Here is a 27616-nt window from a genome sequence, read left to right on the forward strand (position 1 = left end):
TTATCCATTCCTTCCTTCTTCCCTGCCTTCTTTTTTTCCTTTTCTCCATTCCTTCCTCCCTCCCTTCTTTCCTGTTCTCCCTTCCTTCCATCTTTTCTCCCTTCTTTCCTTCCTTCCATCTTTTCTCCCTTCCTTCTTCCTTCTTTTCTCCCTTCCTTACTCCCTTTCCTACTTCCTTATTTCTTTTCTCCTTCCTTCCTCACTTCCTTCCATCTTTTCTCCCTTCCTCCAATCCATCTTTTCTCCCTTCCTTACTCCCTTTCCTACTTCCTTATTTCTTTTCTCCTTCCTTCCTCACTTCCTTCTATCTTTTCTCCCTTCCTCCATTCCATCTTTTCTCCCTTCCTTACTCCCTTTCCTACTTCCTTCTCTCCTTTCTTCCTTCTATCTTTTCTCCCTTCCTTACTCCCTTTCCTACTTCCTTCCTTCTTTTCTCCTTTCTTCCATACTTCCTTCTTTCCTTCCTTCCATCTTTTCTCCCTTCCCTACTTCCTTCTTTTCTCCTTTCTTCCTTACTTCCTTCTTTCCTTCCTTCCATCTTTTCTCCCTTCCTCCGTTCCATCTTTTCTCCCTTCCTCCGTTCCATCTTTTCTCCCTTCCTTACTCCCTTTCCTACTTCCTTATTTCTTTTCTCCTTTCTTCCTCACTTCCTTCCATCTTTTCTCCCTTCCTCCATTCCATCTTTTCTCCCTTCCTTACTCCCTTTCCTACTTCCTTCCTTTTCTCCTTTCTTCCTTACTTCCTTCTTTCCTCCCTTCCTTCCATCTTTTCTCCCTTCCCTACTTCCTTCCTTCTTTTCTCCTTTCTTCCTTACTTCCTTCTTTCCTTCCTTCCATCTTTTCTCCCTCCCTTACTTCCTTTCCTACTTCCTTCCTTCTTTCCTCCTTTCACCCTCCCTTGACATAAAGACAGCACAAGGGTTAAACTTTTTTACATTTTTCATTTAAATGGGTAATAATGGGATGCTAAATTCAATTGTTTTGTTATTTTAAGACAATGGTGCATAACACATCGTATTATTACCATTACTGTTATTTAGCAGACGCTTTTATCCAAAGCCTATGTCTCTCGGCTGGACTGGGAACGTCTCGGACTCCCCTCGGAAGAGCTGGAGGAAGTGTCTGGGGTGAGGGAAGTCTGGGCATCTCTGTTGAGGCTGCTGCCCCCGCGACCCAGTTCCAGATAAGCGGTGGAGAATGGATGGATAGATGGATGGATTTTATCCAAAGCGACTTATGTCTGAGAGAACAACCACACCATTTCACCCGGGGATAAATTAGGGTTAAGGACCGTTCTCAGGGGCTCAGGTTAGTTAATCTTGGTTGCCATTCCGGGGCTTGCACCTGGGTCCTCCAGACCCAAGCCCACCTCTGTAGCCACTAGACTACTGCTGGAGCCTATCCCAGCTCATAACAGGCGTGAGGCAGGGGTACACCGGCACAGGTCTATTTGAAAATCTCCTTTCTGAAATCAGGCGGTTCTGATAATCCTGTCAAAATGACATATTTCTGCACAAGCCCCTCCCATGAGAGTTGATTGATTTACCGTACACCTGAGTGAGCTATCAACACAGTCAAACGTTGTTTCTAGGCCGGTCTCCAGAGCAGGTTGTCTCAGAAGCGGGTGTTGGATGTTATGATGAACACGAAGGTCATCAGTTACTTTTGGCCGCTGAAAAATCGGACCAAACATGATGGCGATATTAGTTATCATAGATGGTTTTACTAGGCCAATCAAAATAATAAAAAAAAACTGGCTTATAGTTGGAAATCTGCACGTTCAAGACAAGTTTGCTGAACTTCTTCGGGAGCCTCATATTGTTCCGGTCTGACTCTGGTTCAAATTGATATGGTTGGCAAGATGTCTCGAGAGCCTCCTGCTGCCATACTTTCCATAAACTAAATTTGACCATAAGTTAAGCATTAAATCATTAAAAAAACATGTTACTTTGGCCCCAGCTCTCTGCAGGTCATTCACTAGGCCCCCCTGTGTGGTTCTGGGATTTTTACTCACCGTTCTTGTGATCATTTTTACCCCATAGGGTGAGATCTTGCTAGAGCCCCAGATCGAGGAAGATTTTCAGTGGTCTTGTATGTCTTCCATTTTCTAATGATTGCTCCCACAGTTGATTTCTTCACACCGAGTTGCTTACCTATTGGAGATTCAGTCTTCCCAGCCTGGTGCAGGTCTACAAATTTGCTTCTAACATCCTTTGACAGCTCTTTTGTCTTGGCCAGAGTGGAGTTTGGAGTGTGACTGTTTGAGGTTGTGGACAGGTGTCTTTTATACTGATAACCAGTTAAAACAGGTGCCATTAATACAGGTAATGAGTGGAGGACAGAGGAGCCTCTTAAAGAAGAGGTTACAGGTCTGTGAAAGCCAGAAATCTTGCTTGTTTACAGTCAGTTAGTCACAAGTTACTTGTACCTCGCTACAAACTCCTCCTCCTGACCTTTACGGTGGCCCAGGATGATGTAAGCTGCCGCCGAAAATCTGCAAACATGTCACTGATTCAGTTTCAAAAATGACTTTGGAACAAATGTGCTTATGTCTTTCCCTTTGGTATTGTGTTAACATGCACCAGAATACTCCAGACCAACAACTGCTGCAACTTTACCCCCACAAATCCAATAGAATCAATAAGGGGGTACTTAGTACAGCCCACATCCATCCATCCATCCATCCATCCATCCATCCATCCATCTATCTATCTATCGCTGGAACTTATCCCAGCTCTACGGGGTTCCCCCCAGACAGTTCTCCAGTCCATCGCAGAGCCACACAAACAACCACACACAATTACACACACTTCTATGGGCAATTTATAGACACCAATCAACGCGTTTTTATGCTGGAGGAAACTGGAGTACCGGTAGAAAATCCACACAAACACGGGGAGAACATGCAAACTCCCACACGAAACAGGAAGCTGCCTTAAGGCGTGAAGAGATGCAGCAAAATGCACAATTTAATCAAGCATTTCTTGGTGTGCTGGACCGGCTTGTCCACTCATTGAGCGGCCAACATCACGTTAAAATGCATGATCTTACAATTTTTTTACAGATTTTATTGCACATCTTTTACAATTAAACTGTAATCTGTATTTTTTCTGGTTATTGTAATGCAACATAGCAACTTGACAATGCAACTGTATTCTTCAATTCAGGAGACAAAAACTTGGCTAAAAAACTTGCAGTGTAATGTTGAAACACACGCTAACTCTTCAATGGTGAGAGAAACACACCAAAGTAAAATTAGTTTTCAAGAAATTATTACATTTTTTGTCTAAAAACAACCATCTCTAAGGATGTGGGGGCTCCATTATTGTGTCCATGATGCGCGCATGAACTAACAAGTAAATATCTCACATCATTATTGCGATGAAACGCAAATCTTATTGCAAGAAGTATATTGCAAGGTATCGCAATAAAATAAAATCTCACAATGTCCTCTAAGGTGTATGAAAATGTTATATTTTAGTCTGAATACTTAGCTGGAAACATCTTAACTTAACTAAGATATGAATTATTTCCAGATGTTTGTGAATTCATATATTTAATTAAAAGATTTATTTGGAGAAAAAAAAAGATTCTACTCAATACAATTCTACAATGTGAAAAATAGGGTTGTCAACTGTCCCTTGAAAAACTGAATCGTCCTGTAGCCTATTTATAAACTAAAGTACGCGTCCCGTATTGAGCTGAAAAGGGACGCACTTTGTCCCGTATTACTGTGAGAGTCAAAAAATAGTCATAAAATGCCAATGGAAAATGGCATTGAGCTGTTGAGTTAATACGTTATTTTTTTGTTTTTTTTCCTGTTTTACTACAACTGTAGCTTACAGTCATGGCCTTTGAGGCACAAATATGTTTACAAGTTTTCTACAGACTTTTTTTGCACTTTTGTTATTGCACTAAAAATGTGCACCATTACACAATGGATGTTGTGCTTTCTTTCTATTGATTTATATCAATTTATACCACTTTAAGTTAAGCAGGACAGGTTTCTGTTTAAGAAAGATACTCTTTTTATTCAGTTAATTTTGTTATTTTGTATTAAAGTGAATTGCTGGATAATAATTTGTTTTCCATGTGTTCATGGCATTCAAAAATATGCATCTAATTTAATTCAGGTTCGAGTCAAATAGTTAAAAAATCGTTTCACTCAAGAAAAAAGGGGCTAAAAAAATTCACCAAAAAAAGGTGAAGGCAATTGGGTTCTTCTTCTTCTTCTTTGGAGTTTTACGGCAGCTTGCATCCAATTAGTTGCATTGCTGCCATCTTCTGGATCTTTCAGGAACTCACTATATTCTCCTCATCAGCCCAGTATCATGCAAAAAAATTAAATAAACTCTGCCTCCCCCTTCCACTCCATCCCACTTCCAAAATACTTCTGACTGTTATTCCTTTCATACCCATTTCTTGCAGCTCTGCCACTAGTTCAGTTCTTTCTCTGCGGTACCTCCTGCAGCAAATCAGTACAAGTTGCACTGTCTCAGGCTCCTGACACTCAGAACATAGTCCATCTCGATGTTTACCCATAATGTGAAGAGTACTATTAAGAGTCCTTAACCTGGAAATAATGACATCTTCCTTCCTTCCCAGTTATTGAAAACAGATGCCTCCCTTTATTTCCTTCCTCCCACTCCTCCTGCCACTCCAGAATGATCTGTTTCCACACAATACTTTTCCCTTCACCCTTAGATAAGGGTTGATGTGGTGTCCCTTATTTATTTCTCAGGTAGTTGGCAACCCTAGTGAAAAAGGCCTTTAAAAACAAAAAAGGGAAGCGATAATATAACATGCAACTGTGTTAAAATACCTAAATAACATAAATTGTTGAAAGATCATATAAAAATACATGTAAAAATGAAAATAACCCCTTTTCTTCAGATTAAATATGTATTTTTAATGTAGGTTTAGTGTTGGTGTACAACTTTTTTGGCACTGTTGTGCCAAAAAGTGATTGCCTGCCAGAATCTGATTTCTTCTGATTTCTGGCCGCGGGAGCGCGCACAGCAGCCTGTTGAACGATAGCGCTAAAACGACAGATTTTCAGATTATGAAGCTCAAGAATGAGATCAAGTCCTATTTAGGCAGAAACAACTTTTCATTAACTGTATTCGGCCTTCAATAAATTTTTGGCAGGTGAAAATGCCTATTTTGTGTTGCAATGGTCCTTTAAAGGAGTTAAAAGCAATCATGTGAGCTCTAGTGTTTATATTATGAAGCTCAAGAATAAGATCAAATCATATTTAGGTAAAAACAACCTTTCATTAACTGTATTTGGCCTTCAATCAATTTTTGGCAGGTGAAAATGCCTATTTTGTGTTGTAATGGTCCTTTAAATGAGTTAAAAGCAATCATGTGAGCTCTCTAGTGTTTATATTATGAAGCTCAAGAATGAGATCAAATCATATTTAGGTAAAAACAACTTTTCATTAACTGTATTTGGCCTTCAATCAATTTTTGGCAGGTAAAAAGACCCATTTTCAGGGGAGAAATCAGATTCTGGCAGGCAATCCCTTTTTGGCAGACACCGGTAGCGCCCCCTGCCGGCCCGGAGGCTGAACCGGCCATCTGCCATCCGACCACGTGAGCTGGTCGTCGCTTTGTGTTTGCAAGTTAGCAGCGATACGATGAAACAAAACGCCCGCTGACGGCGAGCATCCAAGTACCGGCTCGACTCGCTGTGCGGTTTGTGCTTGTGTGTGTGAGCGGCCTGAGGGAGCAGGAGGACCGGCCCCGGCTGCTGCTGTAACCCCGCAGAGACGCTCCCAGCTCGGGCAGGAATGGCCGCCGCCTCGATCCCCGCGTGCACCGGCGCTCTGCTGCTGGATATCGAGGGAACCACCACCCCCATCACGTTTGTCAAGGTGCATTTACGGCTCTACGTGCAGCCGCCTCCCTTTAACCGTGTCTGATCAATGTAACCATGTAATCTGCCTTTATTACCTGCACACAGGGGCGAAAATCCTGTTTCATAGTTGGGGGGGACAATAAACAGTAATATTTTAGAGAATAAATCCAGTGGGGGACAAGGAATAAAAGTTTTAGCCTTCCTCTAATACAGCATTTTGACATTTCCATCTCTATCTCGCAAACAGGCAGAAGACCTTTCTTAGAGCAATACAAAACAATGGTATTAGGTGGAAGGTGGCAATAATACAGCACATCTGACATAATACACTGCAAAAACCCAACATCTTAACAAGAATATTTGTCTTATTTCTAGTTAAAATGTCTCATTTTTAGTTAAAACAAATCTCATTACACTTAAAACAAGACTCATCACTGGAAAAAACAACAATTTTCACCGGTTTCAAGTAGATTTTCACTTAAAATAAGTAGAAAAATCTGCCAGTGGAACAAGATTGTTTTACTTGTAATGAGAAGATAAATCTTGTTCCACTGGCAGATTTTTCTACTTATTTCAAGTGAAAATTTACTTGAAACAGGTGAAAATTGTTGTTTTTTTTTCCAGTGATGAGTCCTGTTTTAAGTATAATGAGATTTTACTGTTTATTATTATTTTCGGTTTCGGCCACAAATTTTCATTTTGGTGCATCACCACTAAATACTACTGCATTGTTCCAAAATTATTAATTCTGTCTCAAATTATTCTAGGGGGGGACAGCTTTACTAATGGGGGGGACTTGTCCCCCCTGTCCCCCCCGGGATTTTCGCCCCTGCCTGCACACCTGTGATCACCATCGGCTTCTGGATTGAATCATTTACCCCCCTACCAACCAATCCCACCTGAGTGACTCTGGTTTAAATGCAGACTGTAACAGAAGTAAAATCATTTAGTAGCCCACCTTCAGTCTAAGTTTTGTTTGTTTTCTTGCTCTAGGACATCCTGTTTCCCTACATCAGGGAACACCTGGAGGATTACCTGTCCTCCCACTGGGAAGAAGATGAGTGCAAACAAGATGTTCATCTCCTGAAGAAACAGGTGGACACAGAGGAGCATCTTTAAAATGACAATCCTCACTGAAATATTAAAGTTTACTAATGTGGGGGTATTTGATTTGTGCATGGAGGTTTCATCTGAGATATAAGTGGGCTGAAAAACTCAACCTCATATAAAATTGGAAATTCACAAAGCCAAAATAAAATCAGCAAACAGTCCCACCCGACGGAGACTTTTTTTTGGTGATCAAAAACAGACAATACAGACAACACACAATAACAACAACATCGTGGCTCGTTAACAGTGAGGCCAGAGACAAAAAATAATAAATAAAAGATAAAACAGGATAACAACGTGGATAACTGTTGTTGATTCTTACAAATCAGTAATAAGCAATAAGATAAAGACATGTTTTTGAAGAAAAAACAGTAGTGCACCCAACGGAGACTTAAAACAGAAAATGAGAAGGAACCAGGGGTTTTCATCTCAGCATCTTAGATTGATTTATTCTCCTGAACATGTATGAAGATAAGAAATATGAACTTTCGACTCGGTATTGCTTTCTTCCAGGCAGAAGTGGTCTATTATTGGGTTTGGCTTAAATTTTCAATGTTTTGTATCACTTGGTAAACGTTGGTGTAAATGTTAGACTCCTAAAACAGACAGGACTCCATCTTCTGTTTTGCAACTTTATTTGCTCCACACTGCACGTATTTCTCTTGGACTGTTCTCTCTAGAGCAGCCGGGTATCCACACACACACACACACACACACACACAAGCACCGTCACGTTACAGAGCTTCTTTTTCTCTTTTCTCTAACAGTGATGTAAATCCTCTGGACATTTAGTGCTTGAACAAAAATAACTAGGCACAATACAATTGGGTGGATAAATAAAATAAATGAATAAAATGCTGTCTGTGTTTGATCCATCACTTGAAAAACTATAATAACCTAAACGAAATATTTCCAGGGTGCAACATAAACATGACATGAATTGCTCAGTAAGCTGCACTGTCCTTGCAGATGGAAGAGGACATGAAGCAGAACCGGGCGTGTCCTGTCCACGCCGTGGACCAGACGGTCCACACGGACGAGGAGAAGGCCATCAGGGAAGTCGTAGAAAACGTGCTGTGGCAGATGGCGGCGGACAGGAAGTCCACGGCACTCAAACAGCTGCAGGGTCACATGTGGCGGGCGGCGTATTCTTCTGGGAGAATCAAAGGCGAGTAAGTACGCTGGTCGTCTTCCTCGCTTATTCCTGCACACGAGCTCGCCTCAAACTTGCATCATGAATTTAACGGGTGTGCTGCCAGAAGCTCAGAAACTTTAACAAGGTCTTTCTTTATACAAACGCAAACATGAAATCTTGAATGCATCAGTAGTCCGAGCATAAGGTGTGGTGTGAGAGACCAAACTGGATTCTACACGTCTGCACTTATGTAGATGGATCTGTGATTTCTTTGAAGGTGTTCTCCACCATAAGCTGGAGTTTTTAGACGTCCTGCCACATCGCAGAGGGTTTTTTTTGGTGCTGTTGGAGAGATGTTGAGCGCTGACGTTCCTCTCATCGCTCGTGGCTGTTTGGGATTCTTCTGTGAATCTAAATTATGGATCTAAAATAGTTATGAGGAAGCGCAAACTGCACTTTTCCAGGCGGATTGCATGTTTTTATCTTATGTGTTAATGTACTTCCTATGTATTCATTTTTGAAACTGGATAAAAGATTTTTTTTTTGTTTAATTGAACATTTGTCTTAGAAAAATCTCCCAAACTGCAGCAGGTGACAGCTTTGACCAGAAATAACACCATAGTTTGGTCTATAAAACCAATTATAGCTATTATTATTATTATTATTATTATTATTATTTGGGCCACATCATCACTGATGATTTTTCGGATGATGAGGATATGAATAGGCAACGGCGTGTTTTATATACACAAGCAAATGTGCTGAAAAGTAAATTTTCCTGGTGTTCTGAAGAAGTTAAAATGAATCTCTTCAGAGCATACTGTACCCCACTCTACACAGCCCCCTTGTGGGTTAAGTTTAAAAAGGCAAGCATCCGCAAACTGCAGGTTGCCTATAATGATTGCCTCCGTATTTTGTTGGGAAAACCCAGGTGGTGTAGTGCGAGTGAGTTATTCTGCCAAATGCGTATAAACACTTTTCACGCTCTGTTGAGAAAACTAATGTATAGATTCATTTGTCGACTGAATGACACACAAAACTCTGTTTTAATGCTGTTGACCAATCCTGGACTGAGTGCTGTGAGATATCAATCAGCAATGTGGAAACACTGGTATGATTGTCTTTTTTAAAATTTGTATGTGTGTTCGTCTTTTTTAAATGGACCCTGAGTCTATTAATAAAGTCTATCTATCTATCTATCTATCTATCTATCTATCTATTATCTTTTAAATACGTCTTCTCAGATTCTAACGTTGCATTGAAAAATGTGCTTTTCACAAACCTTAAACTTAAATTAAAGTAACGTCTGTAGTGTTGCTTTTAAAGCAGGCGTGTCATAAAAACGGAGCAGTCAGAATTATCATGAACATGACGCCAACATCAGATGTTCAAACATCGGTTTTAATCGCAGACTGTATAAGAACTGGACAAGCCCTCTGTGATGTCATCCTGGAGAATGTTTTTGAAGCCTCTTTATCCTTCTCTAGTGCGGCATCATCTTGTAAATGGGCGGGACAAATTGCCCTGAGCAGCCGGCCGGCTTTTACCAGTCACAGTTGACTGTTTTAGCTGGGTGGGCTTGGCTTATTTTAATTCATTATGGTAATTTGACCAAACGTCCTCATTTAATTGGCTCTCTAGCTGGAAGAAGTAATTCCTACTTAATGTTGTGTAATATGGGATTTGTTAGATTTCTGTTTCCTCAACCAGAAACGGCCAGAAACATCACAACTTTCCCTCTAATTACTTAACTTTTTTTTTTTTTTTTTTTTTACTTTAACCAGATAAAGATGGCGGAAGCTTAAGGCTTTTTTTAAGGGTTGGATTCCTTTTGCTTTCCCTTAAATTTTAGTTTTTAACACTCCGCTAGGTATTTTCATCATATATTTAAAACGCTGCATAACTTAAAACAAGCAGTGTTGTCCGTGCGATGCATTTATTGACCAAGAGGGAATATCGGACTTCTTGGAGCCTGATCAGCCACTTCCAGTTACTGACCAGGGAATCCCCAGATAAGAATAAGAAATAGTTCTGCTCTAAATTATATCAATTAAAATGTGTTGTATAGTGTAAATTGCAAATATTTCCATCCCAGAAAATATTTATAAAATTATTAACTGTATTAAGGCCATATTTATAAATAACGTTTACTTTTTTGTGTAACGTGCTGTCTAAATCTAAAGAGAAAAAGCATCAAACTATAATGTACAAGAAGTTTTGAATATTGATTTTGTCTCCTCTGACTTGTTTTCAGAATCTGTAAGCCTCTTTTTTTTTTAATTTCTCAAACAGGATCTATCCAGATGTGATTCCATCCATCAAAACGTGGCGGGAACGCAGCCTGAAAGTCTACATTTACTCCTCAGGAAGCGTGGAGGCTCAAAAGCTCCTGTTCGGTTACTCTGTCGAAGGCGATGTTTTAGAAGTTAGTAACTCTCTCACCATCTGACATTGTCATTGAACCGTCGTTATTTACGAGAGGATTGATCTTCTCCAGTCTCTAAACAGGGTTACCGTGTACATTTACTTGACTTTGCTTTGACACAACAGTTTCTGACCGGATCATTTTGTTCGACCCCTTCAGTTATTCGACGGCCACTTTGACACCACGATAGGAGCTAAAGTGGATTCCAAAAGCTACGAGCGGATCGCAGAGAGGATGGGCTGTCAGCCTGAAGAAATAACCTTCCTGACAGACGTAACCAGAGGTAACCATGGCAGCGGTTAATCACTTTATAATCCACCGGTAATGCAAAAACACTGCCGTAAATTATATTTATTTAATTTAGCGAAAAGTCCACGTCTAGAGGGACATTTGTATTTCTAAATAACACCTACACATCCGTTGGGTGCCCGTAATTACACAACCCAACACTAGGTGGTGATGTCGGAGCTTTTTTAGATTGCTGTAGCTTGCAGTGTTGAGGTTCCTTTTTATTTACTTTCTACACAAAGATGGACATTTTCAATTAACTTTTTAGACTTCAAGGACACCAAATAAAGTGTCCATGTTGATAAAGAGGGGAACAAAGTAACAGCTTTCACCTTTCTTTGTTAAAGTGGGGTTAAGAGTAGGGGTGTAACGATACACTAATCTCACGATAACGATACGATATTATAGCAGTATTTTTTCAACAACCTTGAATGAGGAACATATGACTGGAAAAAATTGTCTTTTATTTGAAAGACACAAATTACAAAACAATGCTGTGTATTTGCCCTATTGTTACAGTCTGTAATGCTTTATAACTGTTTAAGTTTTAAAGAGAAAGCCAGGCCAACCATTTTCCACAAACTGAACTAAAAGTAAATGTCAGGTTTGCATTATGAATCTTCAGATTCATACAAGTACAAATATTTTGCCACAAACTGAATAGTTTCTCTCATGTATGATTTGACTTTTTTCTTTCTAATTTAACAACTAAAATTAAATAAATAAATAAAAGTAAATAAATACATACAATTTTACATCATAAAAAAAGATTGATTCATGCTCACCTTATAAGTGTAAGAGGAGATTTATTTTTGTTAAGATTATTTTGGTAATTCAGGGTTCATTATTTTATAAATATATTCTTTATATTCTGATGTAAATCAGGGACTATAATTACACTAGTCAGTTTATCTGTAGTGATTAGTCTGTTTTAGATTGGGCGGAGTGATACGCCACAGTACAGCACTAGGTGCTGTGTTGATGTTCTAAAATCCTACGCTGTTGAGCGGACATTAAAGTACACTGGAGCTAGGCAGAAGTTGCCCGCGTGTTTATCCTACTCACGACCCAAAAAAGGTTTAATTTAATAAGGTACGGCTTAACTCTACACCAGCCTTACATTAGTAAAAGTTCAGACCTCAAAACGGGACCACAAAATGGGACTAGTTTCTTCTGAGCGGAGTAAGATTTTGGTCCGTGGGTCGAGATGCGGTCGTGGTCGGTGTCGGATGCGCGTTTCTAGTCAACACAATGGATTAATATTAATAACCCAATATCGAGATACACTTTGTCACCTCCACGACACGTATTGTGACGTTTTTGTATCGCGAAATTTCGTGGCACGATATATTGTTACACCCCTAGTTAAGAGTCTCTACTCACCGTTGGGTTTGTTGTTACAGAGGCCAAAGCGGCAGAAGAAGCCGGGATGAATGTTCTGGTGGTGGTCCGGCCTGGAAACATGGAGCTGACGGAGGAGGAAAGCGCCCACTACAAGCTCATTACGTCCTTTTGCCAACTTCAGCTGACTGGACGAGCTTAACGACTTCACTTAACCATGACCTTTCTTTCCTTCTCGTCTTTGCACCCAACCCTTTTTACAACTCTGATGTTTTCCGTTGTTCCACATAAACAGCTGGGAGGTGCTGGGACTCTCGTACCTAAGACCCGGATGCCTTCCAGGATGTCACAGTGGGACATCACCATTCAAGAGGACTGACATGCTGTAGATAAAACGGTCACAGCCCTAGAATTAATGACAAGCCTGAAGGAAACTGCACAAGAACTGTTGAGGTCACTGTACCTTTTAACTCTTAGATGAACTGTGTATTTGCCACTTTACAAATGTTCGTGTGTGATTAACCTGTGTTCGTTGCCATTTTGTAAACAATTCCTGCCTGTACACTTACAAATGTGTTAGTTTGATCTAGTTTGAGAAAGTAGAACCATTGTAGAAGTCGTTTAGATGTCTTAATCCCCTCACGGGTGGACAGTGTCTGTTAGAAATGTGCCATCAGTGTTGCTCATCTGTAATGTTGACCGTTTAGAAAGGGGGCAAAAAACAACAAACATTGCCAAAGTGGGCGAGTTTGTATTAACAATGAAGCAAACTTCTAATAAATGCCTTGTATCACACGATTCTTACAGTCCAAGTGGTCATTTATCTAAAGTTATGCATGTCCACAAACCTGCGTTGCTTTGAATCAAAATGTCAATTGCATATCAAAGATGGTCTTCGCAGTAACACGCTGGTAGTCCTGATGGAGAGGCAGTTCTGCATTTACTACTGGTGGCTGAATGAGAGCACTCGCAAGTAGGGGTGGGTATTGGGAAGGACCTCACGATACGATACGCATCACGATACTTGAGCCACGATACGATACACATTGCGATATCCCGATTATTATATTCTACATAGTTCACCGAAAAATTTAAAAATGCATTACACATCTTAAAATCCAAGTTGTATATATGTACATCAGATGATAGTGATGGATCTTAAAATCCGAGTTGCACGTTCATCAGATTATAGTGACAATTCATGGGACAAACGGAGTCAAAACAATGTTTTATTATAACTATACAAGCTAAAGTTACAACATATTTGTATATGTTTTTCATATTATTTACATCATATGAAATTAACATTAAATTTAGTATGAGGTTTCTTTAATTATGTGGCAAATGATAATAAACACAAGAAAGATGGTACTAAAACCAAGGACAGGCACAGTGATCAGTCAGTATAGATATAAATCCATAAATAAATAAACCTCTGTCCATTATTTTTCATTTTTTAAGGACAGGCAATTGTGTTATATAAAAAATAAATTATAAAATGAAATAAAACGTGAAATAAAACCTGAGCTCAGTGCAGGGCCCTCCCAGGGTTGGTAGAGAGTGGTAATGCCCAGGACTGTCACTTAGGTAGAGGCACTGGGGGATATAATGGGAAAAAGATCGGGGATAAAAAAAAAATTCGATATTCAAATTTTAAATATCGATATTGAATCGGCTGGAAAAGTATCGCAATATATTGCCATATCGATATTTTTGCCCACCCCTACTCGCAAGGACTCCTATCCCCTGCCTCACACTGACAATGCTCTCACCCACCTCTCTGGGTCCCGCTGGTTCATCTTCCTTGACCTTTGCTGTGACTTTTAGCACGTGGAGCTGCCCCCGGAGGCGTATTCAAAAGTTAAGGCAGTTTAAAGTGACACCCTTCGGACTTTGCAAAGCACCAGCTACTTTCCAATACCTGATGGAGAGGGGGCCGGGCCATGTTCCATGGAGCCGTTGCATTGTTTACCTGGAGGACCTACTGGTGTATGCGTGAAACTTCAACACTCCCCCCCTGGCATGTCGTCAGCACAGGTCCACCAACTGTGCTGCTGCCTTCTCCACAGTCAAGGTGACACTCATTCAGGCTCCAGTGTTGTCGTATCCTGACTCAGAGCTGCCTTTCATCCTGGACGGTGATGCCGCCCGGAAAGGAACTACCTACCTGGTAGGAGCTGTGGGCAGTGGGGTCCAGGGGGGCTGCCACTATCTCTATAGGGGGAAGCTCCACCTGGTTCCACTGGCTCAGATGCCACAAGGATGTAGAGCTCCGTCGCATCTGCAGTTCAGATTTTCTAATCTAAAAAGTAAGGAAACATTCCTCCAAAAATTGACCCTCAAATTTTGTTATTTAAATTTTTTCGTCATTACTACATTAATAATAATAATAATAATACATTTTATTTATAACTTACTTTATATTTAATAATCTCAAAGTGCTACAGAGCAGAAAAATAAAACATGAACATTTTTTAAGAATATATTTAAAAACAGAGCATATAAAAGATATATTTAGCTATAAGCTTTCTTAAAGCAGTACAATGTAACTTTCAGCTTTTGTTGAGTTTGGCTCCTTTGGACAAAAACGGTAGTGTTTTACCAGAAAGAACACTACATTTCCCATGAGCACTAGCACGTACTGCCGGAAAACTCCTGTCCTCGTCGCGTGCATTTGTTTTGATGAGAGAAGACAGGATGGACTTTCAAAACTACTTTTCTGTTTTCAGCGGTCGTTCAACTTGGTTTTATTAGTGAAGTCACTGTTTCAGCAAGATAATGCGCCCTACAAACTCATACGCTCTGCACCCTTTTCCTGACACGTTTTTTAGAGGGACTTCGTCATAAATTAGTAGTCCAACATACTTACTGACAAAATAAAAAAATACTTTATAACTTGTGAATAACTGAATGCCCACTCCTTATTTTGCAGATCAGCCCTGCACAATTTTACAGTTCTCAGGAAAAATACTAGAAATGTTCTATTGTAGGAGTTTGGGAACAAAAGAGCAGAGAAACGCTTTTTGTGGACGAAGAAAAAAACTTGTGTTGTTTATTCCAGTCTCTCGTAACTAACTGACCGTTACCAACGGTAACAGAACACTAACAGAAAACACATTGTCATCATTAATAACAGCTAGATTCTTGTGAATTCCAGTGGTGGACAGTAACGGAGTAAATTTACTTGAGTACTGTACTTAAGTACATATCCAGAGGATTTGTACTTTACTTGAGTATTAGATTTCTTTGGTACTTATTACTCTTACTTGAATACATTTCCAAGACAAATATTTTTACTTTTACTTGAGTAAATTTCTAGGAAGGCTGAAAAGTACTCGTTACTTTCAGGTCTGCTCTTTTTTCTTCTTCCCTAAAATCCTATTGGACACAAGCTGTTTTTGTCAAAGGAGGAAACCTATCACAGTGCACGCTCTCCACTGGGATGTACGTAAAGCAGAAATACGTCAAGCCTCCTCAAAACAATACCCCAAAGTAGCCTGCGTTTGTCAAGACAGATCCGCAACAAGTCAAGACAGAGCCGCAACAATGGCTACGCCTGCGTCAGGAGAAGAAAGACAATCCGCTGAGTCGTCTGAGTCTGATAATGAGCCGGACTCGGAGCAGGGACTTTCACAAAATCCTTGGCCGTATCTTAACTCAATGTTTGAGTTCGACCGAGTAAAAAACGAGGGCACAGACAAACCACAGACATTTATTTTCAAATGTTTATTGTGTCTGTCGAAACAGAACTACCTCTCTGCTTTCAACAACTCAACATCGAGTTCTCAGAAACAAGAGTTAAAAGATCCTTAATTTAATTTAGAAAAAATATAGTAATTTACTGATGTGGAAAATAAGAAATTTACTCTTACTCTTACTCTTACTTAAAGTAAATTTAAAAGCATTTACTTTTGGATACTTAAGTACCTTTAAAAGCAAGTACTTTTCTACTCTTACTCGAGTAATATTTTGACTGAGCTACTTTTACTTGTAACAGAGTAAATTTTGACCAGTAGCATTTGTACTCTTACTCAAGTACTGGGGTCGAGTACTCTGTCCACCTCTGGTGAATTCTAACCTAAACAGTTAAACAGTTAAACAGTGTCCTGCTCATGAGTGGCCACCACACACGTCCCTCCAAAGTTCACAAGCACTGGCCCTAAATAACGACTTGGGGCCCTTATGACCCGTCCAAAACGATTCCGCGGCTCTCCAGCAGGCACCAGAGGGCAGGAAGGAGCGTCAGCAGGAGTCTGGTTTGACGATGGGGACAGCCTGCCGGGGGTAGGGCCCATCATAGGGAGGTCGCAGAGGGCCCCGATGGGCATCGTGACGGATAAACACATACTCCGCCGCCCGCAGATCAGTAGGGACCCGCACCTGAGGAGCACCATGGTATGAGGTTGGGACCGGCAGAAACGACCTGGTCCTGTCCAGCAGAGCGCCTCGCTGCTCCGGGGCCGACCAGGGGACTGTGGTACAGGGAAGGAAATCCCCCTGGGACGATGTTCCAGGATGACACCCAGACTCTTGGCCTGTGGGGAGGGGAAAACTGAGTAGTTGTCTATGTTGAGGGTGAAGCTGGGATGTTTGGAGATGGTGGACTTTGAACCAATGACGACTAACTCCGTTTTGTTGCTGTTAAGTTTGAGAAAGTTTGAGGAGAACCAGGCTCTGATTTCCTGTTAGCAGCCACAGAGGGAGGAGGGTGGGACGTGGAAGTGGGTTCGGAAGAAATGTAGAGCTGGGTGTTGTCTGTTTAACATTGGAAATGGACTTTATGTTTGTGGAACATCAGTCCAATTGGGAGGAGATAAATAATGAATAGGATAGAGCCCAGGACAGAGCCCTGGGGGACACCAGAGGAGAGCGGGGCCGGGGGTGGGTGGGATGTGTATGATTTCAGAGTGGTAGTAAAGGTTCGTAGTGACTTCAGATTTTGGGATCCAGACGCTGATTCATTGATCTGTTAATGTTTAACACTTTTTGACCTGATGCAACTTGTCTGTTTATAATTTTTAAAGCAAGCAGCAACATGCGGACTATTATTCCTAAATATGACATCAAAGTCATAATTTGCAATCAAATTGGAAGGTTTAGCCTCTCAAATGTTTTTTACTTTTTTATTATTTTAAATTTATTTAATGATTGTTGCTTCCTCAGATGTTGCTCGGGTCATAACGGGTCAAACGCAGGGCTGTCCAACGTTCCTACAGTGGTCCCAACTGTTCTCTGATCTGTTGAGAGTTCTCAGAATCACCAATGTTTGACATGTGAGCCAGAGATCGATCCGCTGCATCGGTGCACAGCAACGAGAAGTGGCCATGACGAAACTCGATGCCGAATGTGCCGATGAAGACCAGAAACAGCATGACCACGGTCCACTGCCAGCGAGCTGAATCCATTGCGGAGGACATAGCTGGACGGGTGGAGTTAAGGGCGAGAAAGGTGACGGGGCATCAGAGCTAAACTAAACCAAACATGGAAATCTGAGCTCTTTTACTGTCTAAGCTCTGCAGTTCACTAATGCTTAAATGAAGAAATGTCTCAATTTATTATTTAACAGGTCAGAAGTTATTGGATTACTTCAGCAGATTAATCGTTACTTAGTGACATAAAGACTTTTTTTTTTTTTAATTGACAACATTTCCTGATGTCTTAATTTAATGTTGCTGACACACTTTGGTGAAAAAAATAAACTGGTCTTTCTGTTTCTAGCAGCTGGTTTTGCAGGCGGAGTCAGCAGCTCAACGCTACTCCACCCCCCTCTTCCTCTGAAGAGTTTCCCTGCAGCCAAATATCCCAGAATGCATTTGGCATCAAAAAAAGCAGGAGTAGTGGCGAAAAAGAAGAAGTAAAAAAAAAAAAAAAATGGGTATAACTACTTAGTTGTGTCACATAAAGTAATTTTACAATAATTTCATGAGAGATTAAAATTCTTCTAACTACAGTTATCAAGCCTATTTTAAAATTTTCTCTCGCTGTTTAGGAGTATTTTTTCTTTTAATTTCTGTTTAAGTGTATTTACAATATACATTCTGAAAAACAAAACTATAAAACTCATCAAAAACACAGCATATTGTTAGGATTTCACAAAATTGTTTAAGAGTTTGAAGGGTTTTTCTACAGATTCTACACTGGTGGTTTTTCACTATGCAAAGTTATCTGCTATTCAGGAGTTCAGCTATAGTTCAGCTGTTTTCTCTGGTCACAGAGTCAGCCCCTGTTTATGGCTCAACTGTTTTCTCTATTTGCAGGGTTTAGTTCAGATAGTTCAGATATTTACTCTTCGTTAAGTGAAGACAATGGGGAGAAACAGATATTTTAACATTGAGGGGTCTTATGTTATCTGGGTTGACATGCTAAGGAGGAAACAGTGAACAGGGACACTGAAGGTCTGATATGTTTGGCGGATGGGCTTCACGTACAAAGAAAACCTCCCTTTTTAGTATAAATAGGACTAGATCGATGACCACTGTGTGCATTTTCTCTCCTACCTTTGTGGTTTGAGAGAGGTGTACCTCCGGCCGGAAAACATTGTGCATGATATAATAAAAGCTTGTATTAACTTTGATTCTATTTCACTGGTTTTCTTATGGTGTACCAGACAAACGAACACTAAGGATCTTTCAATATAAAGTACAGCTTGTAAACACTTTAGCCAGAGCCGTTCACGATGCACTCTGCGTCGTATTAATGCTCAGCATTTATTTAGTGCTCAATTTATTTTACATGCTTTTGAATACGTGTTAGCCTGCTAGCGTAGCTGTGATGTCAGAGAACGCTGAAGTCCCAACAGCAGAACTACTGAAAAGCGTTCCTCCATCTTCTGGAGTACGGGAATTGAGAAGCGGTCGTAAACTTTCTGGTGATCTGCTTCAACGATGTGGTCTGAACTGTTATTACTACATGGAGTTGCTTTAAAAACATGTCAGTAATGTGTTGTTTTGTGGAATTAGCTAAAGTAATCAGCATCTTCACTTTCTTATTATTATTGTTTTGCACCTATCAACCTCTCATCTGAAGTAATGTTCATGAAAGGATACAGTATTTGATAATTATACAGAGAGTGATGGACGCAGACAGCAGGAAACGAGCGACGGCGACGAGCTTCCCCTCGTTCTTCAGGTTAACCCTCAGGGTGATGTAAGACTGCATCCAGCAGAACAACGTTCCCAGCCCAAACGCCATCTCCGTGCCCACCATGTGGGCCGTCCACAGCGTGAACAACTACCAAAGCAGAGTTAGTGAATCAGCATTTGGATCTGGAGTTTGGATTCTTAAGCCAGAAGTGGCGCTACCTGGAAGTTTCCAACAATGGTCATTCCCAAGCAGGCGATGGAGAAAATCACCAAACTGACGGCGTTCAACCAGGCTTTATCTATTCTGTTTTTCAGCTGCACATATCTGAGGAGTCCAATGATGAAGGCTGAAAAAGAGGAGATCCAAGAACATCTCAGCAGGATGCCGTGTGAAAACTACAGCATTACACATTTCATGCAGTGGAAGATGCTATATATGGAGCTAGAACCATCTCAATAGACACAAATGCACAGGCGGATTCACAAATGCACAGAACAAGATTCACAAATGCACAGGCTGATTCACAAATGCAAAGAACAAGATTCACAAATGCACGGGATGATTTACAAATTCACAGGACAATTCACACGTGCGTAGGACAAGATACCCAAATGTATTTCTGATGCACACAAATATAACCTGATATACAAACAGTTGGTGGTCTGTGGACTTCGCTGCATTTGTGTGACAATCATAAGAACTCACCCCACGTGGGCGACAATTTACTCATAAGCCAATAACATTGAGCCACTATAGGCATGTGAATTTCAGTCAGTTCAAAATTGCTTCCAGCAAGGACAGCAGTTGTTGTTGCTTCAATTGTTAATAAAGTTTGACTTGCAAAATTTAAATAAAGTTTAAATAAAGCAGTCAGCTGACTCGGTCAGAATGAAGCAGTGATGTGCTTCAAACGTCATCAGTGACGTCACATGAAGCAAGCTCCGGCCCACTGCTTCACCACAACAACCCCATCGACCTTGACTCGTGCTTCGAAGCATTGGTGGAGGAAGCATCACTACTGTATTCTCTCTTCCTGTTCCTGGGGGGAGGACAGCTCCTGGGACAATAACTGCACAAAGAACCATCTGCTACCTGGACTCAGAGCAACAGACTCTGTCATTCATTGACAAGAAATTCAGCTTTACTGATAATGTAAAACCAGCAGAGCTTAATGTAAATAGACTCAGAAGACTATTTAAATTCAGTCAAGTCAGATTTTATTAACAATTCAAGGAACAACAACACAGAGATATCATTAGCTGCTACAGTCATCTCACTCATGGTGCACCAGCAACCAGAACATCACCTGTGAAAACTATCGCAACTGGGAGACCAAACAATAAAAAAAAAAAAAAACACACATATAAAACCACAGTTAGTGAAGGAAACCTCCAAAGGAATATGGCTTCCCATGAGTCCTTGCACCATCCCACCTGACAGGTCCCCTGCATGGACAGCTCCCACTGCAGTAACATGTGGCTTGTATTGTTAGTTACACAATGTTAGCACACAATTAAAGGGATTGATATTAATAACTAAACACTTCTCATAGCAAACAAGGGGACTAAGTAGCCAAACTTATTAAATTAGATGTTTGACTTATTGCTTTGCTGTCCTGGCTGGAAGCCATGTTGAACTGACTAAAATTCACATCGTATAGTGGTTTGAATTGCTTCATGTTATTGGCTTATGAGTACATTATCCCCCACGTGGGGGGAGTTCTTATGATTGGCTGAAACAATGAGGATATCTGATTGGTTGCAGATCATTCCATGTTTAAAAAAAGACATTTGTGGATTGAGGCAAGTCAGGGGAGTCTCAAAATTCACACACAAATGCAGCGAAGTCCACAGACCACCAACCGTTTGCAAATCAGGTTATATTTGTGTACATCAGAAATATATTTGTGTATCTTGTCCTACACATGTGAGAATTGTCCTGTGCATTTGCAAATCATTAGATTAGATTGTCCCATAATCCTCCCTCAGTGGGGAAATTCACTTTGTGCAGCAGCAGTACACACAACACACACATGCAGGGAAAGGGTAAAAAAAAGTAAAATATATATAATTACTAAATATAAACAGTATATTAATTGGAATGAAAAATAAAAAGTAGTACAGTACGGGAAAGAAAGAAAAACAGTGCAAAAAAAGCAGGTAGGATGTGTATGAGGTAGACAGATATTGCACATCTTATTATAGTCTGTTTACTACTGTGAGCAGGCCTGATGGCAGCGGGGGGGAAGGACCTGCGATGCGTCTCAGTGACGCATCGCAGGTGACGAAGCCGGTCGCTGATGAAGCTCTCCAGGGCTCTGCCAGTCTCATGAAGGGGGTGGGAGACATTGTCCATGATGGATGACAGCTTTGCCACCATCCTCCTGTCCCCCACCACCGCCACAGGATGGAGACTGCAGCCCAGGACAGAGCCTTTCTTCCCCACTTTGTCCAGTCTCTTCCTCTCTGCTGCTGTGATGCTGCTGCTCCAGCAGACCACACCATAAAAGATGGCCGCCGCCGCCGCCGCCACCACAGCGTCATAACAGGTCCTCAGGAGGCCGTCCCTCACTCCAAAGGACCAAAGGTGGAGTCTGCTTTGGCATTTCTTGTAGAGTGCCTGGGTGCAGAGCCGCCTGGGAGACTTGCGAGGCCCTGTGCGAAATGGCTGGGGGGGGCCCTCGTGCGTGGGCGTAGCGAGCGCACGCAAATTTTTGGGGGTTTTTCGGGTCGGATCGGGTGTCTATATGCGCAATTTTAACTCTCCAATTAGCAAAATACTGGATACCTTCCCCTGCCTCATCATCATCTGGGCTTGCCTCGACGGGGGGGCCCACGGCTGCTTGAGACCCGGTCGGATCGGTGATTTTTGTAACAAATGTATCAAACCAGCCTTTCAGAGAGGCATATAAACTCTTCCATTTTCTTTAGTTTTTTTCTTTTTTCATTCCCTGATGGAAATTTCCTGAATCTGTCTTGTTTTCTCGACATTGTGTGACAGTTTGTTCCAACTCCACCCGTCTGGATCAGAGCAGCTTGTGTCTGCGCTTGGTCTGACGCAGTTGTATTGAACAACAGACACGCGCATCATTGCACATATATTTATTGATATGCACAGACTAGTACACATTTAGGTCTGTAATGGAACGTGACTGTTGATATTTATAAGGGAAAAAACGGCCCATAGCGCGAGGCCCCGTGCGGTCACACGGTTCTCACACCCCTTGCTGCGGCCCTGCCTGGGTGTTTATAGTACAGTCAAGTTTTTTGTTCAGGTCAACACCCAGGTACTTGTAATAGCCCACTAAATGATATATATGCCTCTTTAAGGTTGGCATAAAAAAGGTCCAGTGTTTTATTTCCTCTGGTGTTGCAGGTGACATACTGGCTGAAGTTTGGCAATGTGGATGAAGGATAGGCATGATTGAAGTCACCAGTAATTAGGAGGAGGGCATGTGGATGCTGTGTTTGCAGCCTGCTTACACCGGAGTGTAGGACATCGCGGGCTGAGTCGGCATTAGCAGAAGAAGGGACGTATGCAGCTATCGCGATAACATGCAAGAGTTCCCTCGGCAGGTAGTATGGCCTCATGCTAACAGCTAACAGCTAACAGCGGCAGCTCCGTTGCATTTGTGACTATTGAGACTGTCTAGCTCCATAATGCTACAGTTGTGTGAAAAAGTGTTTGCCCCCTTCCTGATTTCTTATTTTTTTGCATGTTTGTCACACTTAAATGTTTCAGATCATCAAACAAATTTAAATATTAGACAAGTCAACTCAAAGTCCCGACCTGAATCAGATTGAGATGCTGTGGCATGACCTTAAAAAGGCGGTTCATGCTCGAAAACCCTCCAATGTGGCTGAAGTACAGCAATTCTGCAAAGACGAGTGGACCAAAATTCCTCCACAGCGCTGTAAAAGACTCATTGCCAGTTATTGCAAACGCTTGATTGCAGTTGTTGCTGCTAAGGGTGGCCCAGCCAGTTATATACTTTGTCTAATATTTAAATTTGTTTGATGATCTGAAACATTTAAATGTGACAATCATGCAAAAAAATAAGAAATCAGGAAGGGGGCAAACACTTTTTCACACAACTGTATATGTTTTCATTAACACTGGGTACTCAGCGGTGGAGCAAAGGTGGAGCAATATGCTGCTAAAACTTCTCAGCTTATGTTTAAGCAAAAATTAGCCGGCAACTATGATGACCGGCAGTTCTGGGGAACGGTTCCTGACATCAGAGTGGAGTGGAATTGTGGGAATTGTATAATCACTTCCATTTACCCCCAAACGCCATCAGGTTCATGACCTCGCTGAAGATGCAGCTGGCTGGTGGAAACTGTCCTGTAACACTGACACAAGAAGATTCATCATCTAAAATAACCATGTCTCAACTTTTATTGTTATGAACATGATTTTTTTTTTTTAATTAAAATTACATGCACCTTATGAAGGGAGGATATCGGGATCCATTTCCCTTCCTGGAACAAATAAAGAATATGTTTAATCCAGTGATCCGTTGAATCTTTATCTGCAGTGATGAAATTCAACTCATACCATTGCTCTGCATCCAGAGGTAGTACTTTCTCATCATAGAGAGCAACAAAGTACCTGTTGAAATGCATAAAAACACAGAGAGGTTAGTGATAGGCTACGAGGGAGGTGAGAGAAGCTGGACAACCACAAAAAAAAAAGTTATCAATAAAAACCTGCATTTGGTGTGTAGCAGGAATGCGACAGTGAAAACTCACACTGACCAGAGGCAGAAGACGCCGACAGCGTGTCTCATCTGTGTTGCATCGTTTTTCTGTATTTTTTTGTGTTTGTCACAGTTTTTTGTTTCTTTCTGTAAATGTGTCGTGAGAGTTCGTATTCAGCATATTAAGTGAAAGGAATAAAAATGTTTCAGTGAACTTACACCGCCCACAGTCCAGAAGCGGCGCAGACAGAGAAGAGGGGCGGCAGAAGAGCCCACAGACTGAAATCCAGCATCCTGTCTGCTCCTGACACCACAGAAGAAGAAAAGGCTAAGTAGTATTTCAAATTCAACTTTCTTTTAGCTGTTTTTACTCTGAAAGTACATATAAATTGGCAACGCGTCAAACCGAGTCGCGCCACTGCTGGTCCCAGTGCAGCTCTGCAGCGCTCATTTCGGCTGTCGTTTTAGTAGCGAAGCTTAATATCAGGACTTTTGGACGGATTCAATGACTGATAATATTTATGAGGAAAAGAGGCTTCAAAAATACTTCAGGCAGCCTACGGATAACATCACCAGTCCTGCTACATTACCACCATCAAGCGGTAAATGGTGTGTTTGCCAAGTCAGTGGATCCTGCCGGGTCAGATATAGGGTTGCCCACCGTCCCTTGAAAAACGTAATCTTCCCGTATTTATAAACTAGTAAGTATGCGTCCCGTACGGAGCTGAAAAGGGACGCACTTTGTCCCGTATTACTGTGAGAGTCAAAAAATAGTCATAAAATGCCAATGGAAAATGGCATTGAGCTGTTGAGTTCCCAAGTTATTTTTTTCTGTTTTACTACAACTGTAGCGTACAGTAATGGCCTTTGAGGCACAAATATGTTAACACGTTTTCTACAGACTTTCTGTTTGCACTTTTGTTATTGCACTAAAAATGTGCACTATTACAGGATGGATGTTCTGCTTTCTTTCTATTGTTTTATATAAATGTATACAATTTTAAAGGGGACCTATTATGAAAAACACGTTTTTTTCTTGCTTTAACATATATAAAGTGGTCTCCCCTCAGCCTGCCAACTCAGAGAAGGAGGAAAGCAAACAAATTCTGCAGTGTCTGTACAGCCGCCCGGATGAGCCATCCAGTGTGATGTGGCTTCTACGAGCCGTTCAGATTCTGCTCCCTTTCGTTACGTAACCAAAATGCGATTTACAGAGGTCTGCCTCCGATGCGTGAAATCACGCCCACAACTAACTCCACCGGCCGGTTGCTTCCGCCATTTTTTCGTCGCGGTGTATCGTGTCATAGACATATATACGTAGACTCGTGGCAAGACTGCGCTGTAAACTAATACAAGTAAATGGACTTATTTTCATAAAGCGTCTTTCTACAAAGAAATTTACGTTTTACGTCTCATTTATTCATTCACACACGCACTAATATACTTGGGAAACAGTTAGGTACCAAATATAATATATTAAATTTTCTCAGATGGCAAAAATAAGAACTTTATTGATCCCACATAGGAGTAATTCATGTTATATCAGCTATAGAGAACAAGGTAGTGCCTAAAAACAATATATATCCCCCCTCACAAAAATAAGAAAAATAGAGAAACATATTTTCTCATCAACAAAACATATTTTTACATTTTCAAGTAACAAAATAACATATTTTAAATTTTTTTTCAGATTTTTTTCAATTATTTTATTGTCTGAAAAATGGTTCAAATGTTATTTTATTGTCTGAAAAATGGTTCAAATATGTTATTTTGTTATTTGAAAAATTTTAAATTAGTTTTGTTAATCTATTTTTCTCTATTTTTCTTATTTTTGTGAGGGGGGATATATATTGTTTTTCGGCACTACCTACCTATAGCAGATATAACATGAATTACTCCTATGTGGGATCAATAAAGTTCTTATTTTTGCCATCTGAGAAAATTAAATGTATTATATTTGGTGCCTAACTGTTTCCCAAGTATATTAGTGCGTGTGTGAATGAATAAATGAGACGTAAAACGTACATTTCTTTGTAGAAAGGCGTTTATGAAAATAAGTCAATTTACTTGTATTAGTTTACAGCGCAGTCTTGCCACATCCAATATGGCGGCGACGTTGACGTATCGCAGCAGCGGGTTAAACCACTCGATGCGGCGTCTACGTATATGTGTCTACGTATATGGGGTTTTTAAGTCTTCTTTGAAAACTTATTTATTTTCTTTGGCTTTTAGTGTGTGACAACTTAGTTCCCCACATCTGTGTGAAGTGATTGTTTTTTATTGTATTTTATTACTATTTTATTGATCATTTTAGTATGTTAGTGATTTTATTGTTTCTACACTGTGTACTGTGTTTTTCTTTTGGTATTGTTTATTCTCTTGTATGCTGTACAGCACTTTGGTCGACCTCGGTCGTTTTTAAATGTGCTTTATAAATAAAATTGACATTGACATATATGTCTATGTATCGTGTCATTCAGGCAGCCAATCAGCACAGTGCCTCATTATCATAGCCTCCCCGCCCACTCAGCATCCCGCATAGAGAAGGAGGTTAGAGACCGGGTAGATAAAGACATTCCTCAGAGGCTGAATTTCTAATTTATTTAGCAAAAACAATCAAAAGCTTGTTTTTAAGACATTCAAGGCCTGTTTAAAATAGGTATTAGATGCCATAATAGGTCCCCTCTAAGTTAAGCAGGACAGGTTTCTATTTAAGAAAGATACTTGTTTTATTCAGTTCATTTTGTTATTTTGTATTCAAGTGAATTGCTGGATAATAATTTGTTTTCCATGTGTTCATGGCATACAAACAAAGTAAGATAACGAGACCAGAAAACAGACCCTGCTGTGTCTGCTTAAAAGACATTAAAACAACCGCAAGTGGTAAATCTGTCTCGCAGATCCAACCTAACCCGAGTAAAGAAGCAGAGCTGGAACCTACCTGTCCCCGGCGAGGCTCTGCGGGGAGAAGCCGGAAGTGCTGTCGATTAACTATCCCCACTGAGATACAGTCTACAGCTCAAATCTAAACAGCCGTTTTCTCGTTTCTTAAGGAAGAAGTGTTGTAGCTCTCCTCTCGTATCTACTTTACTGCGCTAAAAGTAAAATGGTTTCGTTTCTGAGTGAGTACCGTCTGGAGCCTGGACTGTCCTTCAAAATAAAAGCATGGTAGTTACACATAAACATCACCCTCTTTTCTGTTTTAACATTTTGTTTAGAGTTCTTTTGTGGTTGCAGTGTAAAATTATTTTTTTGACACGGCATTTTTATTTCACAGTTTTACATTTCTCTGTCGATTTGCTTTTACCTGAAAAATCTCCATAACGGCTACCTTTCTTCCCCCAAACTGTTGACTGCAGTAACTTTTGCTCTGATGAACTCTCATCACTCATAGATTCTCAGAGTAATCAATCACTGTGCAATAATAATAATAATAATAATAATAATAATAATAATAATAATAGCCTCAATCATATGCTGTAACAAATTAATGCACCTTTCAATAACCATGTCTACCTCATACTGCTGCACCTTTCACTTTTTTTTTAATGTTTATATGTTAATAAGAGCTGTCATTTGTCTATTTACTGTACAGTGAGCGAAACAAGCGGAGTCAAATTCCCTGTTTTGTTTGACCTGACTTGGCCAATAAACCTGATTCGGATTCTGATTGGAG

At 40.6% G+C, this 27616-nt stretch overlaps 2 protein-coding genes across 2 annotated transcripts; one reads left to right on the plus strand and one right to left on the minus strand.

The window, feature by feature from the left end:
- Positions 1–5565: 5565 nt before the first annotated feature.
- Positions 5566–12956, plus strand: LOC133455048 (enolase-phosphatase E1-like). Its single transcript, XM_061733868.1, has 6 exons — positions 5566–5875; positions 6853–6954; positions 7939–8141; positions 10397–10529; positions 10689–10812; positions 12221–12956. The coding sequence occupies exons 1-6, from the start codon at positions 5792–5794 to the stop codon at positions 12358–12360; spliced, it is 786 nt and encodes a 261-aa protein (XP_061589852.1). The 5' UTR covers positions 5566–5791; the 3' UTR covers positions 12361–12956.
- A 1617-nt stretch (positions 12957–14573) lies between these two features.
- On the minus strand, positions 14574–27051 carry LOC133455049 (transmembrane protein 150C-like). Its single transcript, XM_061733869.1, has 8 exons — positions 26882–27051; positions 24160–24244; positions 23799–23852; positions 23687–23722; positions 23526–23593; positions 19460–19587; positions 19205–19388; positions 14574–17577 (listed from the first exon to the last, which is right to left on the minus strand). The coding sequence occupies exons 2-8, from the start codon at positions 24231–24233 to the stop codon at positions 17369–17371; spliced, it is 753 nt and encodes a 250-aa protein (XP_061589853.1). The 5' UTR covers positions 24234–24244; positions 26882–27051; the 3' UTR covers positions 14574–17368.
- Positions 27052–27616: the final 565 nt, after the last annotated feature.

Source organism: Cololabis saira, chromosome 11 (assembly GCF_033807715.1).
Source record: "Cololabis saira isolate AMF1-May2022 chromosome 11, fColSai1.1, whole genome shotgun sequence".
Classification (NCBI taxonomy): domain Eukaryota; kingdom Metazoa; phylum Chordata; class Actinopteri; order Beloniformes; family Belonidae; genus Cololabis; species Cololabis saira.

Bases quoted from the DNA above. Each gene is read 5' to 3' on its own strand.
- LOC133455049 (XM_061733869.1), bottom strand. From the start codon at position 24,233: ATGCTGGATTTCAGTCTGTGGGCTCTTCTGCCGCCCCTCTTCTCTGTC. The intron at 23,594-23,686 runs GTGCATGTAATT...TTCTTGTGTCAG, and splicing joins CGATATCCTCCCTTCATAAG to TGTTACAGGACAGTTTCCAC. The intron at 17,578-19,204 runs GTATCCTTTCAT...CCACCCGTCCAG, and splicing joins CTGTATAATTATCAAATACT to CTATGTCCTCCGCAATGGAT.
- LOC133455048 (XM_061733868.1), top strand. From the start codon at position 5,792: ATGGCCGCCGCCTCGATCCCCGCGTGCACCGGCGCTCTGCTGCTGGAT. The intron at 5,876-6,852 runs GTGCATTTACGG...TTCTTGCTCTAG, and splicing joins CCCCCATCACGTTTGTCAAG to GACATCCTGTTTCCCTACAT. The intron at 6,955-7,938 runs GTGGACACAGAG...CTGTCCTTGCAG, and splicing joins TTCATCTCCTGAAGAAACAG to ATGGAAGAGGACATGAAGCA.